General features: G+C 46.8%; 17 protein-coding genes across 17 annotated transcripts; 7 read left to right on the top strand and 10 right to left on the bottom strand.

Moving 5' to 3' along the window:
• Positions 1-463: 463 nt before the first annotated feature.
• On the bottom strand, positions 464-895 carry PICMEDRAFT_73714 (hypothetical protein; the record flags this gene model as incomplete). The annotated part of the gene is made up of 1 exon (XM_019164561.1): positions 464-895. One exon carries the CDS (start codon positions 893-895, stop codon positions 464-466), a length of 432 nt encoding a protein of 143 aa, XP_019016022.1.
• Positions 896-1,239: 344 nt separating this feature from the next.
• On the top strand, positions 1,240-2,376 carry PICMEDRAFT_17428 (hypothetical protein). Its single transcript, XM_019161598.1, has one exon. The coding sequence runs from the start codon at positions 1,245-1,247 to the stop codon at positions 2,292-2,294; it is 1,050 nt and encodes a 349-aa protein (XP_019016021.1). The 5' UTR covers positions 1,240-1,244; the 3' UTR covers positions 2,295-2,376.
• A 184-nt stretch (positions 2,377-2,560) lies between these two features.
• PICMEDRAFT_12663 (hypothetical protein) lies at positions 2,561-4,069 on the bottom strand (the record flags this gene model as incomplete). The annotated part of the gene is made up of 1 exon (XM_019159954.1): positions 2,561-4,069. One exon carries the CDS (start codon positions 4,067-4,069, stop codon positions 2,561-2,563), a length of 1,509 nt encoding a protein of 502 aa, XP_019016020.1.
• Positions 4,070-4,698: 629 nt separating this feature from the next.
• On the bottom strand, positions 4,699-6,492 carry PICMEDRAFT_21837 (hypothetical protein; the record flags this gene model as incomplete). Its single annotated transcript, XM_019162225.1, has 1 exon — positions 4,699-6,492. A coding segment is annotated over one exon (1,794 nt), but the record flags the coding sequence as incomplete, so codon positions are not given.
• A 673-nt stretch (positions 6,493-7,165) lies between these two features.
• On the top strand, positions 7,166-8,242 carry PICMEDRAFT_26723 (hypothetical protein; the record flags this gene model as incomplete). Its single annotated transcript, XM_019162461.1, has 2 exons — positions 7,166-7,498; positions 7,631-8,242. Coding segments are annotated over 2 exons (945 nt in total), but the record flags the coding sequence as incomplete, so codon positions are not given.
• Positions 8,243-8,535: 293 nt separating this feature from the next.
• On the bottom strand, positions 8,536-9,618 carry PICMEDRAFT_35718 (hypothetical protein; the record flags this gene model as incomplete). Its single annotated transcript, XM_019162962.1, has 1 exon — positions 8,536-9,618. One exon carries the CDS (start codon positions 9,616-9,618, stop codon positions 8,536-8,538), a length of 1,083 nt encoding a protein of 360 aa, XP_019016017.1.
• Positions 9,619-10,292: 674 nt separating this feature from the next.
• Positions 10,293-11,453, top strand: PICMEDRAFT_35673 (hypothetical protein; the record flags this gene model as incomplete). Its single annotated transcript, XM_019162958.1, has 1 exon — positions 10,293-11,453. One exon carries the CDS (start codon positions 10,293-10,295, stop codon positions 11,451-11,453), a length of 1,161 nt encoding a protein of 386 aa, XP_019016016.1.
• Positions 11,454-11,542: 89 nt separating this feature from the next.
• Positions 11,543-12,262, bottom strand: PICMEDRAFT_73707 (hypothetical protein; the record flags this gene model as incomplete). Its single annotated transcript, XM_019164560.1, has 1 exon — positions 11,543-12,262. The coding sequence occupies one exon, from the start codon at positions 12,260-12,262 to the stop codon at positions 11,543-11,545; it is 720 nt and encodes a 239-aa protein (XP_019016015.1).
• An 896-nt stretch (positions 12,263-13,158) lies between these two features.
• On the top strand, positions 13,159-14,217 carry PICMEDRAFT_12658 (hypothetical protein; the record flags this gene model as incomplete). Its single annotated transcript, XM_019159953.1, has 1 exon — positions 13,159-14,217. The coding sequence occupies one exon, from the start codon at positions 13,159-13,161 to the stop codon at positions 14,215-14,217; it is 1,059 nt and encodes a 352-aa protein (XP_019016014.1).
• Positions 14,218-14,304: 87 nt separating this feature from the next.
• Positions 14,305-15,200, bottom strand: PICMEDRAFT_154994 (hypothetical protein). The gene has a single exon (XM_019160852.1). It carries the CDS (start codon positions 14,958-14,960, stop codon positions 14,391-14,393), a length of 570 nt encoding a protein of 189 aa, XP_019016013.1. The 5' UTR covers positions 14,961-15,200; the 3' UTR covers positions 14,305-14,390.
• A 936-nt stretch (positions 15,201-16,136) lies between these two features.
• On the bottom strand, positions 16,137-17,033 carry PICMEDRAFT_17422 (hypothetical protein). Its single transcript, XM_019161597.1, has 2 exons — positions 16,977-17,033; positions 16,137-16,638 (listed from the first exon to the last, which is right to left on the bottom strand). The coding sequence occupies exons 1-2, from the start codon at positions 16,984-16,986 to the stop codon at positions 16,220-16,222; spliced, it is 429 nt and encodes a 142-aa protein (XP_019016012.1). The 5' UTR covers positions 16,987-17,033; the 3' UTR covers positions 16,137-16,219.
• Positions 17,034-17,120: 87 nt separating this feature from the next.
• Positions 17,121-18,082, bottom strand: PICMEDRAFT_17421 (hypothetical protein). Its single transcript, XM_019161596.1, has one exon. It carries the CDS (start codon positions 17,972-17,974, stop codon positions 17,366-17,368), a length of 609 nt encoding a protein of 202 aa, XP_019016011.1. The 5' UTR covers positions 17,975-18,082; the 3' UTR covers positions 17,121-17,365.
• A 199-nt stretch (positions 18,083-18,281) lies between these two features.
• Positions 18,282-19,433, top strand: PICMEDRAFT_73704 (hypothetical protein; the record flags this gene model as incomplete). Its single annotated transcript, XM_019164559.1, has 1 exon — positions 18,282-19,433. The coding sequence occupies one exon, from the start codon at positions 18,282-18,284 to the stop codon at positions 19,431-19,433; it is 1,152 nt and encodes a 383-aa protein (XP_019016010.1).
• A 671-nt stretch (positions 19,434-20,104) lies between these two features.
• PICMEDRAFT_23395 (hypothetical protein) lies at positions 20,105-21,139 on the top strand (the record flags this gene model as incomplete). The annotated part of the gene is made up of 1 exon (XM_019162305.1): positions 20,105-21,139. A coding segment is annotated over one exon (1,035 nt), but the record flags the coding sequence as incomplete, so codon positions are not given.
• Positions 21,140-21,250: 111 nt separating this feature from the next.
• On the bottom strand, positions 21,251-21,826 carry PICMEDRAFT_73702 (hypothetical protein; the record flags this gene model as incomplete). The annotated part of the gene is made up of 1 exon (XM_019164558.1): positions 21,251-21,826. One exon carries the CDS (start codon positions 21,824-21,826, stop codon positions 21,251-21,253), a length of 576 nt encoding a protein of 191 aa, XP_019016008.1.
• Positions 21,827-22,117: 291 nt separating this feature from the next.
• PICMEDRAFT_73701 (hypothetical protein) lies at positions 22,118-23,509 on the top strand (the record flags this gene model as incomplete). The annotated part of the gene is made up of 1 exon (XM_019164557.1): positions 22,118-23,509. One exon carries the CDS (start codon positions 22,118-22,120, stop codon positions 23,507-23,509), a length of 1,392 nt encoding a protein of 463 aa, XP_019016007.1.
• A 1,337-nt stretch (positions 23,510-24,846) lies between these two features.
• On the bottom strand, positions 24,847-26,445 carry PICMEDRAFT_35807 (hypothetical protein; the record flags this gene model as incomplete). The annotated part of the gene is made up of 3 exons (XM_019162966.1): positions 24,847-25,071; positions 25,228-25,556; positions 26,004-26,445. Coding segments are annotated over 3 exons (996 nt in total), but the record flags the coding sequence as incomplete, so codon positions are not given.
• Positions 26,446-26,973: the final 528 nt, after the last annotated feature.

Here is a 26,973-nt window from a genome sequence, read left to right as displayed (position 1 = left end):
CTGCGACGAGCGTTGCGACCAGCTCCGGCGCCGGCGTGTCCAGACTCCCGCCCACACGGACGGCCTGCTCGGTCTCGCAGAGAGACGGCGTCCGTCAGCGGGTGCAGGGCCGCATCGACGCCCTTGTGGCAGCAGCGTCCACGCTTCCGGCAGAACAGCACACGTCGTGTGGAGCAACGCTTGCCGACAGCCGGACCCTCGAGAAGGACGCCGACGTCGTGTTCCTGGACGGGCTCTTCGCCGCGTGGGACGCCGCCAGCCACAGCATCGACGACGCTGCGGTCGTGGACCTGCTGCACAGGTTCGCTGACACGCACGCCGCCAGCAGCAGCACCGTCGCCTGGCTGGCTGCCCTCAAGACGCTCATGGCGCACGCGGCAGCGTAGTTCCGGCACCGCAGCGTTGCACCGCCCGTCCTTTACAGTACATTTGTCCCTCTATATATCGTCGTGTTTTGTATAGTTCACCTGTAATCCTTTTCTAGCATCTGCTTGGCGGCGTTGATCTTCATGGCAAGGTACTTGCTGCCGCCCTTGTCCGGGTGGTTCCCCATCATCAGCTGCCGGTGTCTGCGCCGGATCTCGTCCCACGTCACCGCCCGCCGCAGCACGTCCTCCCGCCCAAACCCAAGGATCTCCAGCGCCTCCTCCTTGCCCATCTTGCCGTCAAAGCCGCCGTACGGCATCTGCCCGTCCAGGTCGTGGAACCGCCGCCAGTACGGCGAGTTCGCCGGCCACACCCGGAACTGGCCGGCCGCCCCGCCCACCACCAGCCCGTTCAGACGGGCAATCTCCCCCGGCGTCAACCTGTGACACCGGGCCACTGCGTTCGCCGTCGCCTTCACCGTCAACGCCGCCACCGTCACCCCAATCCCTATAATAATCGGTAACTGCATCCCCCGTTAGTATTCATGTTCCTTCTCCGAACTTTCCCGTGCTTGGCCATACTTACCACCATAGCTGCACCTGATGTCTGTTGCAAGGAACGCTTGTCTTGTAGACCCCTTCCCATCCATTTCCCTCCCTCTCTGACTTTCGACCCTTCTATGGTCCAACCCTAAAGAACCGATGTAACGTCAACTCCAGTCCGACCTGCCCCGGTTGCCCAAAACGGCAACTCGCATTCTCTCGACATGAAAACCCACTTCCCTCGTCTCTTTCTTGACACGCTGTCCGTGTTGCTCCTGTTTTCACACACCTCAGAGCCAAACAGAGCACTCTCCAGTTCCAGCTGCACTCACCACAATGTATAGAACGGCTTTGCTACTGTCGTGCGTCTTTTTCATCTACGCCTCGTTTCTCTCTTGGTCATATCTTCAAGAGAAACTTGCGTCGTCAGACTACTCGTTAGCAGTAACAGATGCACCAGCATTCTTTCATTTCCCGTTGGTGATCAACATCGTCCAATGCCTATTCTGCATTGTGTCCGGCTCCATTTACCTTTACTCCAAAACTGTTGTGCCGACGACAAAAGAGAAAGAACATGTGGCACCTGGAATCAAGTTCTTCCCACAACTTTCCATGAAGACGCTTCTCACCTTATACGCCATTTCGTTATCTCAGTCTGTTTCTGCACCTTTGAGCTACATGTCGTTGGATCATGTCGACTACATTCTCTATCTTTTGGCGAAAAGCTGTAAGCTCATCCCCGTCATGCTGGTCCACTACATAGGGTTTGGCACAGTATACCCCAAATACAAATACCTCGTCGCGTTCATCATCACGTCCGGTGTGGCCACATTCACCATTGGCGGCATGAAGTCAGGGAAGGGAAGTCCAGGCGAAGACGGAAATGTGATGCTTGGGCTTCTCATGCTTTGTGGCTCCCTCCTGCTCGACGGCTTCACCAATTCGGCACAAGACATTGTCTTCAAAAGAAACCCAAAGAAGTTGACAGGAGCGCATATGATGGCATACTTGAACTTCTTCACCATGGCCAACCTTATTGCGTACACCCTAACCTTCACAGACCAATTCCGAGATGTATGCAATTTCATAAACATCAATGGCACGTTGGCCTTGCTCGACCTGATCAAATTTAGTCTTTGCGGTGCAATCGGACAGATCTTCATATTCATCACACTCGAGCAGTTCAGCTCTGTTGTTTTGGTCACTGTCACCGTGACAAGGAAGATGCTCAGTATGGCGCTTAGTGTCTTCTTGTTTGGACATGTTTTGAATTGGAAACAATGGTCGGGGTTGTCTCTTGTCTTTGCTGGCGTTGGACTTGAGAGTCTTGTAAAAATATTGCAAAGAAAACCAGCCGTTGCTAAGCATGAGAAAAAGAAACAGTGAGGACTCCATCTCCGTACAAACTTGTCTAATTACTATTTATCTTTAGCTTTTTTTTCTGGTATTAAAAAAACATTATATAAAGTACAGATCAAAAAAAATCAAAAATTTTGATACAGATGCAAATGATATAATTATACAAGTATGGTAAAGGAATGGAGCGGTTCAGATAGGGGTATTATCTTGCAAAAGAAGGGGGAAAAAGAGAAAAAAAAGTTGAGGGGAGGGGGGTCCTATGCCGTTATAATCAATATAATGCATAGTATGCCTTATCTATGTGCTAACTGCAGAAGACATTTAGCTGCTCCAATAGATGAAGGTGTGGACAGAAGTCTCGTAGGCGAGGACATTAATTGTGTTTCATCCTCGTCTTTGAGAATTGAATTGTTGTGTTTTAAGCTGTTGCTGGTGTTTTCATTTTTCTGGTTTCTACCTTCACTCAAAGAAGGTAGTCTCTTCTTCGATGACGGGGTGGTAAACTCTATGGCCGAGTTGGTATTAATGTTTGTAGTCGTGTTTGTACTCGTTGCTGGAACCGTCAGAGATCTTGCCTTTGTTTGGGCACCATTTTTTGGTTTCTTTACCTGTTTACCTTTCTGTCGTACAGGAGTTGACATGAGGACTGAGTTGTTAGTTTGTAAAATAGTCAGATCAGGGTCGTTTCTTTCCATCTGATCGATGCTGTGCCGTCTCCGAAGGAGTGGCGTGCTTGTAGACTCGTTCTGGAGAATCGTGGTGTCGTTCCCTTCCTTTTCTGTTTCCGGCTTTTCATCTATTGTAGTGTCGTGGAAGTCATGGACTGTGGAAGTTGACGCTGTGGCGGTGGCAATCGAATTGGAGTTGCCGATGGTGTTTTGGTTGGTGTCGCCATTGTTTTGACTATCCAGCAAAGAGTGACGCGAGATGTGAAAGATGTTAGACGCAGGGTAGCCCAAGAGTTTTGGCACCGGTGGCAGTTTGACCTGTTTTTTGTCCATGGCGGAGATGGCAAACTTCGACGGAGACGTGACGCTGGACACGAAGGCCGGTGCAGTGCCGTTGTTGAGGTGGGAGTGGTGGAAGTGGTGGTTGAAAGTGAGGATGCCTGGAGGCGCCGAGGATGGGACAGTGCTGTACTGCATGCTGGCTGGGTCACGGTTGGAGTTGCTGCCGCTGTTGCCGTTGTTGCTGTTGTACTCCCTGTTGAACCTCTTCAGGTTGGCAAAGGCGCCCTTCTTGGTGACGATGTCGTCCATGATGCTTTTCTTCTGGCCGCCCTTGAGAGCGGAGGTTCTGTGTGCAGAAGAGGACGAGGAGGAAGCCGATCTCTTTTTTGTCAGTTTTGTCGAGTGAAAGATGGATGCCTGTTGGAAGGAGCCAAGCGGCTCTGGACCAGCCAGCGAAGAGGGGAATTTGAGCTCGTGCAGCGGAGTCTCTGTCTGGTTTGTTTTCACCTTGAAGTACGCCAACTTGAGCTTCATTTTCAGCAAACGTGCTCTTTTCAATTTGGGGGAGTCCTCGTCATCCAGATCGGAGAGGGCGTCTCTCTTGACGGGGGCGTTGGCGACACGTTCGTCGGAGCCCTTGAAGGCGGCCGAGGCGCTTCTCTTCATCACGTTGACGCCATGTGTCTTGCCTCTGATCGGGGTCGAGTGCGCGTTGTGTCTGAGGAACGATTTGGAGGCAAAGAAGTCTTCGCCGGTGCTGTTGCTGTTGCTGTTGTTGTTGTTGGAGATGTTCAGCTTGGAGTCGGACACGACTCCCAAGACTGGACGGGAGGCTGGTTTGTGTAGCGTCATCGGCGAAAGCGTGTTCTGGGTGGCGGGGTGGTGGATGGCGGTCGTGCTGATCTTGTGCTAGTCCGTGTGTCTGCGTTGTGCCCTGTGTCGCTGCTTCTACCTTTGCTCTTCTATTTAACAAAACATCTGGCCTGTCTACACCTCTCCCTCTGAGAAACAGAAACAAACAGGCCCCCGTGACAGATCAGAAGACAGCGTGGCGGCGCACAGACGTTTCAGACGAGCCCGCCCGGCCAGAGACAGGCAAAGCAAAACACAACACGGCAGAACCTGCATGCGTCTCTGCAAACGGCAGGCAAACGAAAACAAAACAACCAGAGATCGAGGAACGATGCCATGCGTGCCGGAGAACCGTGCAGAGCGTGCACCCCGCTACACGCCCGGCGCTGCTTCTGCTGCTGTCTAGTCCAAGCGTTCTTACACTATTATACGAGTCAATATTTAGCCCTCGGCCAACAATGGCCACCAACAATCGCAAACTATTGTGAAACCGAGACAGACGGTCCCTTCATGTCGTCCAAACCGTCCTCGGGTGCCCGGGCAACGGCCTTTTCCCGCTGCAACGCGCGGAAACTGCCGCAAACGGCAAAACATCAACAACGCGCGGGAGCCGCAGCTCAAAGCGCGTTGATGTCCCGGGCTATCTCATGGAGCCGGGTGACATAGTGGTCCTGGATGTCATCTCCATGGCCGCTGGCGACACGGAGCAAGAGCTCGTTGAGGTAGGAACTGCCAAGAATGTCGACGTGCTCGGCGGTCTTGGAGCCGCCGCGGATGTCGAAGAGGTCGGGCTCGTGTTTGATCTCGACAATGGTGACCTTGGAGCCGCCGGGGTTGTAGACGCTGCCAGGCTCCTTCCACTTGTGGCACATGTAATGGGTCAGGAGGGAGACGGTGCCGTCGCCGTCGCTCATGAGAACGGCCCGCTTCTGCTCCATGTCGATGGTGACGTTCAAGCGGCTGACGGTCTTGTCGGCCTCCTCGCGGTAGTAGTAGGCCCGCTCGGTGGGGTTGCCGACGCCGTAGAAGCAGAAGATCTTCATGTCAGGAGCGTTTGGGAGCGGGACGTCGAGCGGGTTGGACCACTTGTTGAAGTGCTTCTCGTTCTCGCGGAGCTCCTTTTTGGTGGTGGCGTAGCCGAAGGAGTAGTGCTCGAGCGTGCGGTCCTTGAACCACTGCGGGCCCTGGTCGAGGAGGAAGTCGATGCTGTCGCCGACGGTGAGGTTGCGAGCGGAGTAGCGGCCGACCTCGTCGGTGAAGCGGATGAAGTTGCCGAGCGTATCGCCCGGGCTGCCGCTGGCGGATGTCTCGTTGAAGCAGTCCGTCTGGTTGAGGCTGAGACAGTCGTCCGGGGCGGAGTGCATGTCCCCCCACAACAGCGAGCCGCCCTTGGGCAGCATGCTGGGCATGCCGCCAAACGACTTCAACATGTCCGAGCGCTCCCGTCTCGAGAAGAACTTCTCCAAGCCGTAGACGGCGAGGCTGTTGAGCTGGATCGTGTCCTTCATCTCGCCCGAGAGCAACGCCGTGATCGCCTTGGGCGTGCCCATCACCGAGCCGGCGATGTCCACAAACGCCTCGATGTGGTCGTTCACCCAGCGCTTGCCGCCGTTACCGAAGTGAGGGCCGTCGGCCTCCACCCACTTGAGGAAGTAAAATATCACCTGCGAGCCCATCGAGTGGCCCATCAGCACCGTCTTCTTGCCGTTGAGCCGGTTGTTCAGCTCGATCTGCGCCTTCAACTTGCTGAAGTACCCGTCCCGCCGCTCGAGGTCAAGGTACGCCAGCCGCCAGTCGTACGCCGCACTGAACATGTTGTCGGGACTGTACCCGATCACCGCCAAGTTCTCTAACACCTTGTTCCAGATCCAGTACCCGGTCACAAAAAAGTCCGCCGCCTCAAAGCCCTGCGCAGAACGCAACTTGATCCCGGGCGGGTCCAGCCCCGTCTCCGGGTCCAACATGATGTGCTTCAACCAGCACACCTTGTCCGTGAGCATCGTCCGCAACATGAAGAACGAGCCCCACAACCGCTTCCGGAAGTACGACTCGCTCGGACACTCCTCTGTCCCCTCCAGGCCCCAGCTCTCAATTCCCGTGCTCGTCACGCCGGGCACCATGATCACGTTGTGATCCGCCGTGTACCCCTCCTTCTTCATCATCTTCCCCACCGCAAACGCCCCGCTCTCCATCTTCTCCTCGGCCGTGCGGCTCATCAACGTCTTCTGCAAGCCCTCCGGAAGAAGCCCTGTCCAGTCCATGTTGTCGAACGACAGTTTGTCGAACGAAAGCGAGTCGAGGTTCAAGTATTCGTCTAGCTGCGGAATCATGTCCGTCGGCAAATGGTCTCGGTACGAGTACACTGTCATCAGCGCCCCAAGCAGAATCCCGAGAAAGAGCACAAACCTCCGCTTCTCCCAGAAGTGCTCCCCAACGCTCTTCACCTCCTTCACCACCCGTTTCCTCGAGGCCTCCTTCCAGTACTTCTTCTCCGTCTTCAAGGCCTTCTCGATCTTCGAATCCAGCGCACTAAGGTCCGACTCTAGCGCCTCAATCTTGCCAATCGTCGCCTCCTTAGTCTTGATCATGCTGTCAATCTCCTTCTCCACCTGCTCCGCCTCCCGGTCCGTGCTGAACTCTTCGGCTCCGACCTCATCTGCAGGCTGCTTCTTCTTCTTCTTCCTATCGCCGTCTTTCTTGCTATTTCTCTTTCTTGCGGTCTTCGTCGGCATCTTCGTCAATTGTCGCCCTACACCTTCTCTCTTTGAGTCTACCTGCTCTGCATCCCTCACGCCAACGTAAAAGCAACTCCTTCCCGCCAAAACCCTCGTCTTCTGCTCCCGAGTCCCTTCTCCCGTCCCATCTTCCGGGCCTCCTACCTGCCTCACCCTCTACTGTAGAGCCCGCGGATCCTCGCTGGCAGCTCCCGTGCCCTCGGCGGAGACATAGACGGGGGCTGCAATATGTCTTACCTCTAGGGCCTGTTTCTGGCCGTCTGGGTGATGGCGGCATGCTGGGGAAGCAGCCACAGAGCAGCAGCAGCAAGTGCAGAAGCATCAGCATCAGCAACACGCAGCAATCATGACGTCGCAGTACCTCCGGTCCACCTTCTCCTCCTTGCGGGAGTATCTGACTCCGATTACACACAAGTCCACGTTTGCCACCACCGGCGAGATAACGCCGGATGAGTTTGTGGAGGCCGGGAACTACTTGGTCTACAGGTTCCCCACATGGCAGTGGTCGCCGGCGGAGGCTTCGAAGGCGAAGGACTTCTTGCCTGCAGAGAAGCAGTTTCTTGTGACTAGACACGTGCCATGCTACGTGCGTGCAGCAGATTACGAGTACAACGACGAGGAGGACGATGACGACGGCAAAGATGGCAGCGGCAACACGGAGGGCAGCGGGAAGCTGAAGGTTAGCGGTGCAGAGGTGCTTTCGAAAGAGCAAGATGCTTTGGACCACGAAGGCTGGGCAGCGCCAAGGTCCGCAAGCTCGCGTCCAACTCCGAAGGTGCCTCCTGTCGACGACGATGCTGACGATATCGACGAACGGAGCATCAAGGAGGTCTCCGAGGACGAGGACATCGACGACATTGATGACTTGATCGACGAGAACGCAGAGGACGTCGAGTTCGTCGACAATAAGGTGTCGAGAAAGACCCCGGAGGGGTCCAAGAAGAGGAGCTATGATCTCTACATTACCTACTCCACGTCCTACAGGGTGCCAAAGATGTATTTAGTGGGCTTTGACTCCAACTCGGTGCCACTCACTCCGGAACAAATGTTTGAAGATATCGCTAGCGATTACAGGCATAAAACGGTCACCATTGAGAAGGCGCCCTTCCTCAACAACACTACCGCAGTGTCCATCCATCCATGCAAGCATGCCACGGTGATGAAGGTCTTGATGAAGCGGGCCGCAGCATCGGCAAGAGAAAGGTCGCACAGCAAAGACACAGAGAAGATGATGAAGAAGATCTCCCACCTCGGTTTGAAAGATCATGAGGGAGACGATTCCCACGCAGCAGAGGATGGAGACGACTGGGAAGACTTGAAAGGGGAAAGCAGTGAAGGCGACGAGGGAATAAGAGTGGACCAGTACTTGGTTGTCTTTTTGAAGTTCATTTCCAGTGTCATTCCGGGCATTGAACATGACTATACAATGGAAGCGTTGTAATCAGCAGACCATCCATCAAGCTAGTGTTTTTTGTTTGTCAACTGTCTTTTTTGTTATACTTCAGCTTCCGTGTGGCCCTAATTCTGCTTTTATTTGGAAGTTGTTTTAGATTTGTCTTTCCGTTTTACTCTTTTTTTTCTTGCTGTGACTTTTTTGCTTCTGGGAGGTATCAATTATAAATGCAACTAGCTAACGGATCTTGTTTTTTCTTTTTTTCTTTTCTTTTGAACAACACGGTTGCCTCAGTATCCTATGTATGTGTATATATGGCAGCGTCCGAAGGAGCATGCTCAATCTTCTATAACTTTATTTAAGATTCTTACACTCTTGTCGATGTTTCCCGTAATCAACCTCTCGCCACTATGATCGAACGTGGAACAAAGGATACCACCTTCACTGTCCAAAGAACCTGGAACAGGAACCTGCACATCATTTTGAAACATTTCACCACTTTGCCAATCCCAGAATGCAAACTTTCCACCATCGCAACCTGCGAACACAACGCCATCGGTGCTGTTGCACATGGTATTCACTATCAAATTCCCTTCCTCTACAACATTGTGATTTTTCCAAAATTGGAGGTCCTGCTGATACTGGCACTCGGGTAGCTTGAACTTCTTGATTCCGTCACTAGACGAGGTTATAAGCTCTTCATTGCCTTCGTCAAGGCAAAACGCACGGACACTTTTAGAATGAAAGGTCAAGGTTTTCATGCATTTACCTGCAGCCAAATCCCAAGTTCTCACGGTCGAGTCCATCGAGCAACTTATCACCTGAGGGTCGTTACTTTGGCACTTCACCTTGTTGACACTACTCCGATGTCCCGTTAATACATGGATTGGGGTTCGTGTCCGAATATCCCAAACACGCACAGAAGAATCCCGACCCCCGGTAACAATAACATCTAGCTCGGGATGGATATCGATCGTGTAGACGGCACTCAAATGGCCATGATAATCTCTAATCACAACGTTTTTCTCAAGGTCCCAGCATTTCACCGTCTTATCTTCCGAACAGGAGAACAAGTAGGGGTGCCGTGGGGATATCACCATATCTCTCACAGCCATGATATGTCCAGATAACGTTAACTGTAGGTTTCCAGATGCCAAATCCCAAATTTTCATGGTCCTATCAGCCGATCCAGTGACGAAAAAGGAATTGAAAGGGTCCATCGTAACTGACGTGACCTGACCTGTGTGTCCAAGTAAAAGTTTCAATAGCTTCCATGGGCTGTGATTTTTCTTTTGGGTGATATGTCCCGTATCTCTGTTGGGCACAATCAACGAGTTGGCAAATGCATCTTCATTTGGCTGAATTACCAAATTGTTATCATTCTTGAGGTTGACATAGCTATTGTCGTTGTACAATGTCATTGCATCAGGCTGTCGTATTTCCGGCAGCCCTAGATCGTCCGCTTGAGAAGACTGTGTTATTCGAAGTCGGTCCAAAATTGACTTTCGATTTATTTCAGAATGGAATTCCTTGGGTAAAACGTTGAGGTAGGAGGGAAAATAAGAGCCTGCTATTGAATTCTTGTATATTGGATCGGTGATATTGTCATTATCTAAATCGTCGTCATTATCTTTCTCGGGGAAATATGTTTTCATATCCCGCTGAAGTCTCTGGTAGGCATCCCCCATTGTTCTTGAAATCCAGTATCCTTCAGTGCGAGAGTTTGACCTAACCAATCGACTCCCAAGGCCAAAAATCGAAGCACAAGAAAGCAGTTTCATTCATCCATACATGACATGATGCCACACGGTCGGTACATGAATACGATAATAGGTGAGGCGTAGAAAAAGAGAAAAGAAGAATATTTTTTTCGGTCTTGAAAAATTTCTTTCACCAAAAAAGATTGTACATTATTCTGAACCCCATTTTCATTTCTGATAGAGCAGGATATTTTACTATAAGGACAATCACAAAACAAGCCGAAATGTCTAATACTGAAGAAACGAGGCCAGAGCATGAGGAAGAGGGAGACGTCATCATCGGCGCCGACGAAGTTGATGAAGTTGTTGATGATGACAAATCTGATCAAGAACCAATGGACGAAGATTACGAGGATGAAGAGCTTGACGACAATGGTGTTACCATCAATGAAGACGGAAACATTGAAATTGATATGAGCAACAACTCCCAGAGCTACTTTGAAGACCATTCCGATTCGATCTTTACAGTTGCAACCCACCCTACGTTACCTATTGCGGTAACAGGTGGTGGCGATAATGCTGCTTACCTCTGGACGACGCATAGTTCTCCTGCTAAGACTATCACCAAGCTAGCCGGGTACGGTGAGAGTGTGGTAGCGGCTGAGTTCACATCCGACGGATCGTATTTGGTCACGGGAGACATGAGTGGTAAGGTGATCGTTTACAAATCTGCCAAGCGGGGACAGTTATGGAAGCCATATTCCAGAACCTTGGAAGACGTTGAAGAGGTCATGTGGATAGCTACTCATCCAAAACAAAACGTTTTTGCATTCGGTGGTATTGACGGATCTGTATCCGTTTACTCCATCGAACCTACACTAGACTTGATCTTTTCCGGCTACTCGCATTCCACGGAGTGCACGAACGGTGTGTTTGTTCAAGTCGACAACATGGATGAGTTGAAGCTTGTGAGTGTGAGTGAGGACGGTAGTATAATTGGATGGAACTGCTACACGCAGCAGAGCGAGTTCAAGATCGACAGCACCGACATGAAGGGTTTGACCCCACCATGGGTGACGATAGCTGCAAACCCTGCCAGCAAGATTGTTGCTGTTGGGTCGAGAGACTCGCAGGTTGTCATAGTGAATACGGAGAACGGATCGTTGCTCAACATGTTTACAGCGTTAGAGTTGAAGGAGGGGGAAGACATCTACGACTGCTGCATCGAGGCAATTGCGTGGTGCGAGGTGTTGAACCTGATGGTGGTTGGCTTTGTGTCGGGCGACGTGATGGTCTTCGACTCGAACACATGGAAGGTGAGAAAGACGTTGAAATGTGGCGACGCGGTGACGAAGGTGGAGTTCTTGAAGAACAGCCCTCTCTTCCTGGTCTCGTCCATGGACGGCAAGGTGTACAAGTGGGACGCCAGGACGGGTGAGCTCCTTCACGAGTGTGTCGGACACCACATGGGTGTTCTGGACTTCAGTGTCGACTGCTCCGGCGAGAGGCTGGTCACTGCGGGCGACGACGGTGTGTCCTTGGTGTTCAAGTTCTAGCGGCGACGGCGACGTCAAGCCATGCCCACGCCCACGCCCCGCCTGTACGTAGCCACGATATAGTACAAAGTAGATAGATAGATAAAAGTCTATTTCGGGTGCAGCTTTTCGTCAAGGATCCTCTCGATGGCGTTGGTGATGTACCGCTGCAACGGGGAGTCTGCGTTCTGCGGGTCCAACTGGCTCTCGAGGGCGTGCTCCACCACGGCGGCGGTCAACTTCCCGGTCAAGTCGACCTCGATGTTGACCCAGTCGCCCACCTGCTTCAGCGGCATGATCACCTTCGACTGCGTGTACGCCACCATCATGATCTTGAACGTCTTGGCGCCGTAGTCCACGTTGATGACCGTCAAGCTCGTGCCGTCGATACAGATGAAGCCCTTGTGCACGATGTAGCTCATGAACTCCGCGTCCCGCAGCCGGAACGTGAAGATGATCGAGTTCGTCTCCTTCTCCCTGCCGACGATCTGTGCAACCGTGTCGACGTGGCCCTGCACCATGTGGCCCCCGAACCGGGTCTCCCCCGACACGGCTCTCTCCAAGTTCACCTTGCTACCCGTCTTGAGCGAGCCCAAGTCGGTTTTCTTCAACGTCTCCAACGACACACCCACCTTGAACGTGTCCGCGTCAAACTCCGTCACCGTCAAACACGTCCCGTTCACTGCAATCGAGTCTCCAAGATGGCAGTCGGTCAGGATCTCCGATGCGTCCTTGATGGTCAAAGAGACGCCGTGTCCGCCACTCTCTGTGTCGTCCTGCGGGTTGTACTCCGCAACCGTGCCCATCAGCTCAACGATGCCTGTGAACATCTCGTACTTCTGCTACTGCTGCTGCTGCTGCTGCTGCTTCGTCTGCTGCACCTTACTCCCCACACACGCCACATCCCATGCTCCGTCTTCTCCGTCTTGGGCTCATCCGAACATGAGCCCGTGTCTCTTCCAGACCCCGACCCCACGCCTCCCGGACAAACCCTCCCGTCCCGCGAAACCCTTTTTTCTCTTTCAACAAGCTGGCTTGCTCTCGTTTCCCTTAAAAGAAGCCTCTCCGCCCTTGGACTTGTTCCGTTCGACCTCCTTTTGTCAGCAGACAGCAGCAGCAGTGACTGCAAAGCGGGCCTGCAGGCCGGGCGTTCAGCGTCAAGCACACAGCGTACACTGCACACACAGACAGACGTCTGTGCGGGAGTGCACGCTTGTAGAGAGCAAGGCATAATCCGCGTAGTCAGGGAAATATCACCATGACCATCAGCCGGCCTTTTGGCAGGGCACTCATGATGCCAATGGTAAACGATTCCCTCAAAGCAACACTTCAATCCAGCGTTATTACAGAGACATCCATGTGCCGTAGTTCCTACACCCCCACATGTGGCCGTTTTTGAACAACGCTGACATCACTGCCCGCAGCCATTGTTACTGCCATCGCCCCGGCAGGCGTGATCTCATCCGGCAGCGGTCACGGCCCGGCAGCAGCCCTGCTTATCTGCCTGGTTTCTCGTCGGATAGGCGTGCAGGGCTGTCAGCGCTGTATCAGCCAGACATCATGCCTTTTCCGGATGCCTCGGTGGAGTGCCACGGGCCGGTATAAGTACCGGATGGTGCCCCTTTCTTGCCCAGGGGGGTGATTGCAGACGCCCTTTAGTAGCTTCAGGCCTTTCTGCACCTACACATCGTCAAACACAGACAACACACGCAACACACAACATAACATGCCAAACAAACACATCAAGGTCACGGTCCTCGGGGCTGCCGGTGGGATCGGCCAGCCTTTGTCGCTTCTGCTCAAACTCAACCCCCACATCACCGAGTTGGCCCTCTACGACGTCGTCAACGTCCCCGGGGTAGCTGCAGACCTCCACCACATCGACACAGACGTGAAGATCTCGTGCTTCATGCGTCCGGAGAACAAGGAGGAGGAAAATAAGCCCTTGCAGGAGGCCGTCAAGAACTCCAACTTTGTCATAATACCGGCAGGCATTCCCCGCAAGCCCGGCATGACGAGAGGCGACCTCTTCAACATCAATGCCTCCATCTGCGCAGAGTTGGCTACCTTCATTGCGCTGAACGCCCCAGAGGCAACTGTGTTGGTCATATCCAACCCGGTCAACTCCACGGTCGCCGTGTTCAAGGAGATATTTGTCAAGCACGGCGTTTTCGACGCCAAGAAGCTATTCGGTGTCACCGCCCTAGACCATGTCCGCTCAAACACATTCTTGTCCGAGTTGATCGAAGGCACCCTTCCTAATCACTACGACATCCCCGTCGTGGGTGGCCATTCCGGCCACTCCATCGTGCCTCTCTTCTCCCAGTCAAAGGGCGACGTCTCCTTGAAGATCCTCAACGACGAAAACATCCTAGACGCCTTGATCCACAGAGTCCAGTATGGCGGTGACGAAGTTGTGGAGGCCAAGCAGGGCAAGGGCTCAAGCACGTTGTCGATGGCGTACGCCGCCAACAAATTCTTCAACATCGTATTGAACGGCTACCTCAACCTTAAAATCACAGAACTAGCAAGCTACATATATCTAGACAATGCCATTCCAGGTGTCACGGAGTTGAAGAGAGACTTGAAGCCTCTTTTGGACTCCCAGCATCTGGAAATGCCCGAGTTTCTGGCAACCCCAATGACCTACGGCCCAGACGGTGTTGCAGCTGTGAACTACTCCTGGGTCAAGGCCATGAATGGCAAGGAACGGGAAATGTTCTACATCGCCACAGACTTTATCAACCAGAACGTCGAAAAGGGTGTCAGCTTTGTTAAGGCATAGAAATACCGCCAAAAATATACCATTTTTTCTAGTCTATATCAATATTATTCTTTACGGTTTCGTCTTTTACTGTGGATCCGATTTTCATCACTGTTGCTTTATTTTCCTATGTAAGATACATCGATCAGTAAAAATTTACTTGTTTTCCGCTAAAAGCCTCGTCTCGTAACTTATCATATCCCCTTCGGTTTCGCAGCATACTTCTTATCAAGGGACTTCCAGAAGACGGTCAAGTTCCTGCTGCTACTTCTGTGGATGATCATGACAAACATCCCAACAAATGGGATGAACCCAATTCCAAAGTCAACCACGATGTTAAAAATCATAGTACCCATATCCTTCAACCCCAAAAAATGCTGCTCTGGGTTTCTTCTGACTTTCACGTGGCCCTTGTTCCAGCTAACGTCGAGCCCAAGTCCAAGCGTCACCATACAACAGAAAATCCACATGTTGATCGTCAAAACAACGTAGTTGCCGATGAAGGGAACGATTTGAAGCAATGGGCCAAAACCGAACCCAACTCTTCTAGACTTGTAAGCCGTGACAGATGGGTTGTGGGCACTCACACCATTGGCTCTGGCCTCAATTGCGGTTTCTCCGTCTATCTGGTTCAAGTTCTCATTGGTATAGTCTCTCTGGATTTCAGCACTTTCCCTGGCACCGAACAGGCGATTCAGGAAGCTGGAAACCTTCAATCCAAAAATACTTTCATCCATCCAGTAGCACATACTCTTGATCCTCATTACCTGGTCGTTCAACTCCGGGGGCACTCCGTCCGGGAGCCGCCGAGAAATTAGCTTGGCTTTGCCGTTGGTATCTATGAAAGTCTCAAAATAGGGATCAAAGTAATCTCCCGTACCACCATTGCTGAACTTGATAAATTTCGGCCTCGTGGTACCGAACTATAATTAAAGTTGAAAGGTAAAGTTAGTATAAACCATCCCTAGAGGTAGAAGCTAAGATAAAAAAAGCTCCGAAGAGTAAAAATTACTTACAACTTTCAGCATTACCACCTTCAGAAGTTGGTCAACTATGAACGTCATTTGTGCAGAGGCTGATGTTTAATAAAAGTATGACAAAGGTTTCAACAAGAAAGGGTAGGGATAGTCATCCCATGTACAGGCCTGTCAAAGATACGGTGGTAGCTAGGAAAGCGAGAAAAATATATACCAGCCTCGAAATTGAAGGGACTGGTTGTAGGCTTGTCTCCCCGAGGTATCCTGGCCGCAAGAGGCTGCCAGGGACACGCACATCTACAATTGCTAAACATAGTAAGACTGAGCTTACGGTCGAAATACTCCAACAGGTCACAAGTAATACTTGTCAGACAGCCACCCATTCCCATCCCGACGTGTCAATTCCGAAGAAGTACACACCACGAGATAAAGATCATCGCTCCTTTGTTTGCCTGATGAAAAAAGGAATAAAAAGTGAATAGGTGGTTCGTGAAACGTCCAGATGACTAGATTGCAAAGAATCGTAGGCAAAGCTGTAATGACAGATCACTAATCCGGCAATACACCACCCCGAAGGGTGGTGCTGGACATGCCAGACACTATTCTCACTTTGAGGGTATGGGGGTTCTATCTCATCAACCAAGTTGGAAACAGTGGCTCTTTAGAAGAGTCAAAGAGAGACGAATCCTATAGAAATGATCCTATGAAGTACGTCGACAAAGAAAGAAGAACCCCAAAGAATTACACGCCCAAGTATAAGGTAGAATAGAACTACAAAGGCGGGCACCCTTGCCCTTTTATACTTGTAGATGTTCGAGTAGTAAAAAATTTTCAGCAGCTAAAAGGGGTAAAAATGAAAAATTGAAAAAAAGCCAAAAGGCAGGGTTTCTTTACCAAGTTTCCATCTAGCCATTTGGTGGCAAAGTGTCATGTGGCATGTGACTCGAATGTCGAAGTTATTAACAAGAATAGTGTTATTAAGCAAATAATTAAACCCAGTTAAATAAGTTTGATATACAAATGATTTTATCTATTTATATACACCATTAGATGTAACCGATCTTGTTAGCAATGTCTAAAGCATCGTAGTCAGCAGTCAATCTGACGTAAGCCTTCTTGGTACCGTTTGGTCTGATCAAAGTGTTGACCTTAGCAACCTCAACTTCGTACAATTCCTTGACGGCTTGCTTGATTTGGTACTTGTTGGACTTGATGTCAACTTGGAAAACCAAAGTGTTGCTGTCTTCAACCTTCTTGGTTGCGGTTTCGGATGTGATTGGTTGTTGAATGACCTTGTATGAGTCCAATCTGTTGTAGTGTGGAACAGACTTGGTGTACTTTGGAGATCTTGCCAACTTCAAGGTCTTTGGAAGTCTGAAGGTAGTGGAGGTTCTGACCTTGACAGCCTTGGAAGAGTTAGCACCCTTAAGAGCGGATTTCTTTGCAGATTGAGCCTTAGCAGTAGCTATATGAAAGAATGATAGTGAGAATCGAGACAGTATATGTTAGTATTAGTTCATTGGTAGTTGCAAAAAGAAATTTCAGTTACTCTTCAGTTGTTCAATGATAGGATTTGAAGACGCTGGACGAGTGCAATATTCACCATCCGGTTTGCTTTCAGAATTTGATATATGCAAAGCTATGAAACACGTATACAGAGCAAAGGTGACCTTTCTGCACACAGCACTTGCTTTTGAAAATCTATTTCCTTCTGTTTCTCCACTTTTTTATTTCTCCTTGCAAAGGTGTTATCCTATCAGTCATTTTCTTAAGAGTCGCTATCCGTTGTTATTAGGTACTTACAAGAAGCCATTTTGTCTGGAGATTAAGTCTGGAGAAAGGTCTAAATCAAGATGGCCTTTACCCCATCCAGTACACAACCTTACTTCATGGTGGTAAAAAGTTATTTCACGATGAAGCAGCGTCAGTGGGAGGTAGTGAGAGAGCGACTGGCGAGGGAGCGATCGAGGAGAGAAATTTCATTGCGTGGTTGCGACAGGTTTAGTTGCAACAAAGCCCTCGCTATATGCACGTGACTCTATAAAGGGTTTGGAAGAATTGGTGGGGTTTACTTAGGTGGGGTAAGATGAGATGATAGTTTATCATTATAAATATGCTATTTACATGGGCCACTTGAGAGAGAATGAGAAAATGAGACCGTAACAAAGTGCAGATAATGTGATGTATGCGGATCAGATTCTTCTTCTAGAAGGTGCTCTGTTACCACCAAATGCGATCGGTGTCAAATCACTTAATCTCGATATGTACTCTCTAATGCCATTGCCTTCCTTACCTTTGAGTGCGTCGAAAAAGGCCTTTCTCCCCTTACCGAAACCTCTGACAATTATTTCTAGCTTGCCGCTATCCTGGAGTAAACGTTTTTCGTTGATGTTCTTAAAAATGTGGGATGAAAGCTGGAAAGACGCTTCGTACTCACCTCTTTGTGCCTTCCTGAATCCCAAGTATCCTGTCGACTGGGAAATGACTATTCTTTGTGGCAAAGTCAAGAAGTACAAGACTTTCTCGTTGAACGACTCGCCAGGGTGGTTTGCTGGGTAGTTTTTATCCATCAGAACCTTCGTCAGGGTTAGAAACGTGTTGTTCTTCTTGAAGTTGCAATGTAACACATTTTTCACAGTTTGTATGTCTTTTATCTTCTTGGTTGCAGCCTTGCTTTCTCTGTTCAATTTGGAAGGATTCTTTGCAGCTTCACCGAAGGTGGTAATAGTGTTTTTGGCGGCACCAGAGGTAGAAAATGCCCTAACGGACCCACGGGCAAGCTGAGCAAAATTACCAAACATCCTGGTAGCGTCAATCTGTGTACTCGGCTGATCTAGTACCTGTGGTGCTTTTTGGCAGTGTACCAACGTTCTTCACACAACCATTCTTCCGTCCACTCGTTTCGAATTCATGTTATTCCAGACTCGGCGAGAAGGCCTGGAAAAAAAGAGCCCGGCAGTTGAAAATCAGATTCGGTGCACGGAGGTGACTTTTTATCTACATGAATTATGATCCGAGGACTACTTCTGAGACTAGAACTCAGGGGAACATATCTAGAGAGAGGAAGATCCTGAAAGGAAAGACAGCAGCATTTTTGCATTTGGAAAGATGACAAATGTGTATTTGGACGTCTCGATAGGAGGCACATTCAAAGGGCGGATAGTGATCGAGCTGTTTGACAAAGATGCACCTTTGGCTACAAAAAACTTTAAGACTCTGTGTGCTGAAAAACAATTACGCAACACATACTTCCATCGTGTGATTAAGAATTTCATTATCCAGGGAGGTGACACCACTGTCAAGGATGGACTCACGGCTGAAAAGTACCCTAATCTTGGAGATATAGGCAAAGATGGGAATGGCAGTTCGTGTTATAACGGAGAGTATTTCGAAGATGAGAACTTAGTTGATCTTGATAGAAAAACTCTTGTTTGCATGTCAAACTTTGGAAAAAAGAACCACAACATGTCCCAGTTTTTTATCACGCTTGAAAAGTGTCCTCACTTAAACGGAAAGCATACAGTATTTGGCCAAGTGAAGTACGGTAAATCAATAGTCCGGGAAATTGAAAAAACTGACATTATTTCCAATAAAAACTCCGACACGAATGCATGGCTTCCGTGCCAGAAAATAGTGATAACGGATACGGGTCTCTGGGAAGATAATGACCCACTCCCGAATGAAATAGCTTGTATTGATACGATAGGTGGGGACATTTACGAAGAATACCCAGATGATAATGAGATTGAAGGTTTAGACTTTGAAAATGTTGAGCAGTCCTACAAGGTCACTGCCATCATAAAGGAATCTGCGACATTGCTGTTCAAAGCAAAGCGTTTGTCTGACTCGTTGATGAAGTATAAAAAGGCCTTGAGGTATTGCAATGAGTTATTGCCCGATGATGAATCTAACAAAGAAATGTATATGAAGTTTCAAGAGCTGAAAAAAACGCTTTACCTCAATATGTCTTTGATAGCATTGAACAGCCAAGATTACAACGCATGTATCAACTACTGCGGATTTCTTCTACAGATGGAAGATGTGCAACTCACAAATGTTCAAGCGTCTAAGATTTTCTACAGATTGGGGAAATCGTATGCCAGTATGAAGAAGTACGATGTTGCACTTGAGACGTTTAACAAGGGACTTATCGTCAGTCCCGATGATCCTTCCATCAAAAAGGAGTTTAATGTTGTCAAAAAAATAGTCGACGATGCCAAGAAAGAAGAAAAGGCAAAGTATGCAAAGTTCTTTAACTAATTCTAGTTCTGGTTCGAATTGAAATGGATTATCCTGATTAATTCAATCTCATTCACATGTAGCTCTTACGTAATCTCATTCTCATTTTGGGTCGAGATAAGTTGCATGATAAATCTCGTTTCAACGACAATGCATCCATCTAGCCTTAACAAGATGGGGTGTATGAGGGCAGTCCTTGCACTAGTAATCAACATACGAGATCCGAAGTTCATGGGATGAACAACACTTCAGGGACTTTGGATGGTAAAAGGAAGAAAAATGATGATGTGAAAATAAGTAATAATTGGCAATTTCAAAAACTTGACATTGAAGAATTAAAGAGCAGATTGCCAGATAAAACAATCTCATCTCTCTCTAAGGAGCTTCAAAATGTGCATGTGAGTGTTGCTAAACAAGCCATGAGTGCTGAAATGTCTAAAAGACGCCGTTCGAGCGTTCTCAGAAGAATGTCAGTGGGGCTTCAAATCGACCCACTGATTGTCGATCCGACTGCTCCACCGGGGAAAGTTAGAATCGATTTGGAGAGATCCCTTTTGCAAGATGAAAACCCGTTATACGAGGATAATAGCGGCGATGAGTCAGACGAAGTCCCAGAAGAGAGCAAGTATGATGATAACGATACTGAGCTGTACAAAAGATCGAACTCGAAAACTCCAGCATGCAGAATCACAGACTTTAAGCCATTGACAGTTTTAGGCCAAGGTGCTTACGGGAAGGTTTTTCTAGTGAAAAACAAGAACACTGGGAAACTTTTTGCGCAGAAAGAATTGAAAAAGGCCTCAATCATTGTCGATAACAAGAATGTTGAACGGACGCTGTCCGAAAGGACAATTCTATCAGAAATAACTTCACATCAAAATATTGTCAAGCTATTTTATGCACTTCATGATAGCTCCAAGCTGTATCTTCTGATGGAATACATTCCTGGAGGGGAGTTGTTCAGGTATCTTGTCCAAGAAAAATTTCTCAATGAGAAGAAAACATCGTTTTACATCATTCAGATGTCATCAGCTTTGAGATTCTTGCACAAGTTTGGTATTGTATATAGAGATCTAAAGCCTGAAAACTGTATGTTGGACAAAGATGGATATTTGATATTAACAGATTTCGGATTAGCAAAAAAATCATCTCAAAGTGGTGATGAAGAATATTCAAATGACAATTGGTGTACTTCAATCATTGGAACACCAGAATATTGTGCCCCAGAAGTGCTAAAGGGCGAAAATTATGGTTTCAAAGCAGATTGGTGGTCTCTTGGGTGTGTAACATTTGATCTACTCACTGGGAACCCGCCATTCACTGGCAACAGCCACAAAGCGATCATGAATAAAGTGATAAAGGAAAAACCCAAATTCCCCTTTTATGTGACAACGGAAAGTAAAGAGATTCTTAACAAATTGTTGAACAAGAACCCGGCAAAAAGGTTCGATGTAGATATGGACTGGGAAAAATTTCAAAAGCTACCATTTTTCAGGCACTACGAGTTCAAAGATGTCAAAGAACGGATAATTGAACCACCTATAGTGCCACTGATCAAAGACTTGGAGAAAGCAGAGAATTTCGACGTTGAGTTCACCAGCATGAAATTGAGCGATCTGAATGTTGGGGGGATAGATATAAATACCCTTGATAATGGCACGGAACAAGAGGATTTCTTCTCGGGTTTCTCCTTCACAGCAAGCAACAGTTTTGTCGATAGCTATTTGTGATGACACCACTGTTCCATACCAAAACAGCTTGTAAATATATATGCTTTATATGTATGTGTATACGTTGTGTGTATAAAAATATTGTTCCGTTTACTCAGTGAAATAGAATTACAACTCAAATACTTGGCAATTCATGTTGGATTTTTCCAGCGCCTTTTCGGTCAATGACCAAGGAACTCCGAAAATTCCAGCGTTAATTTTTGGCATATTAATCGTGTATTGAAACACATCAGGTTTGCCGTCGGCATCTAGAATCTGTTTATTGTAGTTCTCTATTATCTGTCTTGAAATGGCATTCTCTATAAGGCTTGGATTTTGTAGCTTACGCTTTAAATCAAGCATTGCAGATTCTGTATTCTTTGCTATTTCTTTCTCTGTTTCCTGTCCAATAATGCTGGTAAAGAGGCAGACAACAATCAGTTGATCTTTAAGTCCGTTCACAAATCCAGCATCATTTGATGAAACCGGCAACAATAAGGAAGTCCCAAGTAGCTCAGTGGGAGATTGGAACGAATGGCAGTAGGTGTGATATAGTTCATAACTACTGAAATATCTTGTCTTGAAAACGCTGGCTATTCCGCCTCCCCAGATACCCAAACAATTACAAGCATGAGCAATTAGTAATGGCCTGGATAGCGTGGTCTTTGTGAGTTGAAACAAGTCACCTTTAGTGTATCTAATCATCTACCTTGATGCTCTTTTAACTAGTAAAAGTTTCTACTAATTGCAAGTTGATCACAATGGACTTGACTTGGCTAAGAGATTGACAATTGAATAAGAGGAATATGAAGATCAGATAACCGCCATGAAATGTAAACACAAGTAGACAGGCACAGCCTTGTCATGTTTATGGAGAGACTTCCGAAAAAAAACTGTAAGCCGAAGACCAATCTTCTTTTTCTCGATGAGGTATCAACGAAGTTTGGTACTTTTGGGCATGAGTTTAATTACTAATATTAGGATGTTCACACAGTGATGGACCCCGAATTGAAGAGGGACCTCGAGGAACTAAAAAAGTCCCTTCATTCCAACAATCTTTCTAGCAGAAACAGAGTACTTTCTATAGTAAAAGATAGTAACTATGTTAACAACGTGAAAGAAAAATACTATCCAGAGATACCTATTATTCCCAACGATAGATGTGGGAGATGGTATGTCGATCCAAAGTACTATGAGCAGGAGTTAACTCCTTCATATTTCAAATCGACGGACGGTCACACGAACAACTGGTCATTTTCTACAAGGCGACTGAATTTGCATTTGCTTTCGCAAGTCAGGGAGAGAAATGGCATAATCATAGTCGATTCTACAAGAAGGGGTAAAAAAATTCCAGATTCTTTTAGTAAAACCGTTCCCATATGGATTTCCATCATCAATAAGTTTTTATTTCCGAATGTATCGTTTGATGATTTATTATTCACACCTGAAGAAACTGTCTCGGAGTATGAACATTCTAGGATATTACGTTTGCTGCCCGACTTTTACCAGAGTTTCGTGAAATTTCAAGATCTAATTAAAGGTAGGATACTTGCAAATGTGGAGGTGTCGGAGAAGAGAAAAATGCTAAAACCATTCTGGATATATCCCGGATGTAAAGAATATCCCATATTCGACGGCTGCGAAGAATACTTGCCAATCATTTTACTTTCTGCAAGTGAGCAATCACAGGACGGAGAAAATAAAATGTACGGGTACACATATGTTCAAGGAGCTGGGGATGATCATGAATTATGGTCCCGGGGCCTAAACCCTCAAATATTTTGGTCAAAGTACCAGGAAATGACTGAATTCATCCATATAGATGATCATCAAGCTGATGAAATTATTGATAAATTTGTTTCCGCGAGCAAGCAAAATCAAAATGTGCCACCTACAGGGACGTCAAGTGAATTCTGGAGGTCAGAAGACATTACTAAAGTCACAGAGTTACTATATTTCGGGAAAATAGACGAAAACTTATCATTTAAAGAAAGCGAGATTGATAATAAGTTCAGTTTCGATAAAGTGGTCGTTTTGGATACATCATTCAAACATCAAGCAGATCATGAGAAACAGCAAAAGGTGTTTGCTTTTGGTCTTGACTCAGGGTCTAAAAAGTCTTCCAAACAGCTGAGGGGCGTTTTGCCCAGCATAATGGAGGTTCTGAAAAGCAGAAGTGATCCTTGTAAAACCCTTATTGTCTGTAATAGTGGGGAAGATTTATCTGTTGCAATTGTGATTTGCTACTTGAATCATCTCAGCGGGATGGATAAAAGAACGATAACCAAGGAGACGATTCGACGAGATCTCATCAGACTCTTGGAACTAAGAAAAGTCAATCCACAGCGTGCAACGCTTAATGCAGTGAATTCATATTTAATGTCTTGATATAGAATCTATTAACGTAGGCTCGACATAATTTTATATAGTAAAAGGAGACACAATTGAGAGTTTTGATTAATTTTTTATTGTCCGTTTGAATGCATGCAAAAAGCTCTAAAAGTCTACTTTTTACCATTAGGGGTAGAAGATTCAATATAATAGCTGAATTCTTGCGACGAGCTGTTACTTTCAGAGGCACCATCTCGTTCAAAGGTCCGACTAGGATATTGCTTATTTTTTTGATACCGTTTGTAGTTCTTTGGCTTGGAATATGAGTGCTGAGACTGCTGGTGTTGTTTTTGCTGAAAAGATAATGGTGTTGAAATGTTCGGCTGGGACTGCTGTTGCTGCTGTTGAGGAGTGGAGTAGTAGTAATAAGCAGGAGGAGGTGGTCCACCTTGTGCAAGATAGTAGTTCATGCTATAGGATCTCATTGGAGTTTGTGGCACTGACACAGGGAACTGTTGGGTAGTTGGATTCTGCGAAGGATAGTAGTAAGGTTGAGAAGTAAGAATATAACCTGGAGTTTCGTTGCCGTAATTCTCTTGAGTATAATTGAAGCTATGATTCCTTGAATTGTTGTATGGGTAGTTTTGAAACGATGTCATAGAGGAAAATCTAGAAGAGCTGTATAATCTAGGACGACTTAATTTACTATTGGCTCTTGAGCGTCTGGTGTTATTTTTCCATGTACTATTATCGGCTTTCGAATCTGGGGGTGAAACAAATGAGGTATTCAACGTTTCTGTCACTATGTCAACCTCTTCATCTTCTTCATCTTCTTCATCTTCTTCATCTTCGCCATTTCCTTCATCTCCTTCAACTTCTTCAACTCCTTCAATTCCTTCAACTCCTTCAACTCCTTCAATTCCTTCAACTCCCTCACCTCTTTCTTCTACCTTATCTACTTCATCTCCTTCAACTCCTTCAACTCCTTCATCACTCTCCTTGGCGTTTTGAAGCCCATTCTCAATCACATCATCAGGTTGGTTCAAACTTTCTCTTACCTCACCAACGCTGACATTCATGCTGGTGATACCAATATCATCATTTCCTATACTCAATTTCACCTTTTCTGTATCAGAAATACTGTCATACTCAATATCAGAATCAATACCATTCTTTTGATCCAAGTCAGCATTTTCAGATGATTGATTTTGGCTTTTCACCTTTTTGTTTACAGAAGGAGATGAAATGCCTATACCTGAAAGGGCTGAATCAAATTCAAGGGCCAAATCCGTATCTATGGATTGATTTGAGTCCAGCGCATAGGTGAACTGCTTATTAGCAGTATTTCCCATATTTGTCCTTGGTCTGTTATTAACTTTTTTATTACGCTTCTTCTTTGGGGGGTTACCACACCTGTCCTTACCATACGAGATTCTGAACTTTGTGTATCTATTATCAAAGGAATTGTGTAGCTTTTTACTTCTTTCACTTTGGAAATCATTGACGGCTTTGATACAGGACAAAATGTTAGTGAAGTTAATAAATGCACAAGACCCATTTTTGAAATAGTTGATCTGTTCAATCTCTCCAAATATTGAGAAATCTCTGCGCAAGGTATCCTCGTCTGGAATAGTATGGTATAGCTTTTTCAAAGTAGTTGATTCGAGATCTTTTTTACTATCAATTGAACCTTCTTCATCGTTAACAGCAACTGGCTCTTCTTCTGCAAAACTCTTATCATGTTCTTTATTCTTTCCCTTATTGCCAAGTTGAACTGGTATCAGTTCATAATCATCTTGATCTTCCAGTTCTTCATTGACACCAATATAAAGGTTCCTACATGCACCGTTGTCAACAGCTAATTGGATTTCAGGATTTAAATTACCAGAATTTCTACCCCATCCAACTTTGGCACACTTGGAATTAATGAAAAGGCTTTCTTTGAATGTTCTAGCAATGAAGTTTGCTGCGTCATGATGGTATACAAACGTCAAAAAAGCAGCTTTCCTATCGGAAAGCAGTTTGATGTTCTCTAGGATACCTCCTCTAATTTTGTTACAAACGTCCTCACTAGTTGTTCCACTTGGTAATCCACCCAGGTAAACTGTTCTATTGCCAATATTGTTTTGTATTAATGAAGTAACCGATCGATTGTCATTCAACCTATAAGCAGGAGAATTGTCATACATTTGGGGAGTATAGGGCTGATGCATAAATTCGTGTAAAACAACTGGAGTATAACTATCTTGGAAAAATCCGGAATTGTTCATAAAAGTGGAAGAGTTTAAGTTGTTTGAGAGCTCTCCGTCAAAATCAACGTCCTCTTCGGTGTCATCAACAGGATGAGCGTTATCTGGATCATCAATGATCTGGATGTCTGTTTCATCAATACTCAAGTCCTCATTATTTGAGTTTTCTAGACTTTCTCTGGTATTATTGTGGTAGTTACGATTACTGTTGATGGCGTGGCTCTCATCTGGATTTCTATCATCTTCATAGCTTGGTCCACCGTTACTCTCATTGGTGTATGAGATAAAGTCATTCGATATACGTGGAGAAGATAATGAAGTTGAAGTTCTTGAATAGGTAAGCATATTATTTGGGCGGTTCTCTTTGAAAAGATCTAATTCAGATTTATTTGCAAACGTAGTGTTCATGAAAGAGTTGGATGCAGAAAAAGCCGGTATGTTTACTGAATTTCCGTCATTCGAGTAAAATATCTTGGAATCTGACAGGATTGAATTACTCAAAGGCAACTGGTCGAAACATTTGATGGCATTGAATATCGAGGTGAAGTAGACAAAGGCTGCATTTTTATCAACGTTATATTCAACAGACTGCAAGGCCCCGAATTTGGAAAGTTCCGTGATAAGTATCTTTTCAGATAAATTGTAAGGCAGGTTCGACAAACAGATTGCTCTTGAAGCGCCGTTGTTATTGATTTCATTTTGAATATAATCCGATAGAGGCAGAGAGCTTACCGGAGTTAACATTAGTTTTGGGGAATTCAATAAGTGTTTCATTTCATGCATAATGTCGGTCATCTGAATGTAGCATTCATTGGCGGTAAAGGAGTCCATGAAGGATACAATCACCGACCGGTAGGTCGAAGGAGAAGAATGGGATTTTTCGACAGACGGTGTAGCCTGATTTGTTGACGGATCATCGGTCAGATCATAGTGGCAAGTTTCAATTGGTCCCAGGGTGATCAATTCTAAAACATCAGTCAAGGAGATATCTGACCGCAACTTAGACAGCTTAAGAGTCCTTGTGTTGATTGACGCTTTGCCGACATTTCTCAGATCATCATGGTCATCGGCATCAGCGTCGGCATTTTCATCGACGTCCAATTTTGCCGATGAGCAGTCGAGTTGTGAAGAAATCGTTTCTGTCAGAGGAGTGGTTCCGCCGTCTTCGGTGCCTTCTTCTTCGTCTATCCTTTTGCTTTTTGCCTCTCCGCTCTCGCCGTGGACCAGTTTCCTAGTGGAGGACCGTTTGTGTTCTTCGGCGAGTAGTTTCGA

Source organism: Pichia membranifaciens (assembly GCF_001661235.1).
Source record: "Pichia membranifaciens NRRL Y-2026 unplaced genomic scaffold PICMEscaffold_5, whole genome shotgun sequence".
Taxonomy (NCBI): Eukaryota; Fungi; Ascomycota; class Pichiomycetes; order Pichiales; family Pichiaceae; genus Pichia; species Pichia membranifaciens.
Note: the sequence above shows the minus strand (reverse complement) of the source record. Positions and strands in the feature narration are given on the sequence as shown.

Coding starts and splice junctions, on each gene's coding strand:
- PICMEDRAFT_17428 (XM_019161598.1), top strand. CDS start 1,245: ATGTATAGAACGGCTTTGCTACTGTCGTGCGTCTTTTTCATCTACGCC.
- PICMEDRAFT_154994 (XM_019160852.1), bottom strand. CDS start 14,960: ATGAGGATCAAGAGTATGTGCTACTGGATGGATGAAAGTATTTTTGGA.
- PICMEDRAFT_17421 (XM_019161596.1), bottom strand. CDS start 17,974: ATGTTTGGTAATTTTGCTCAGCTTGCCCGTGGGTCCGTTAGGGCATTT.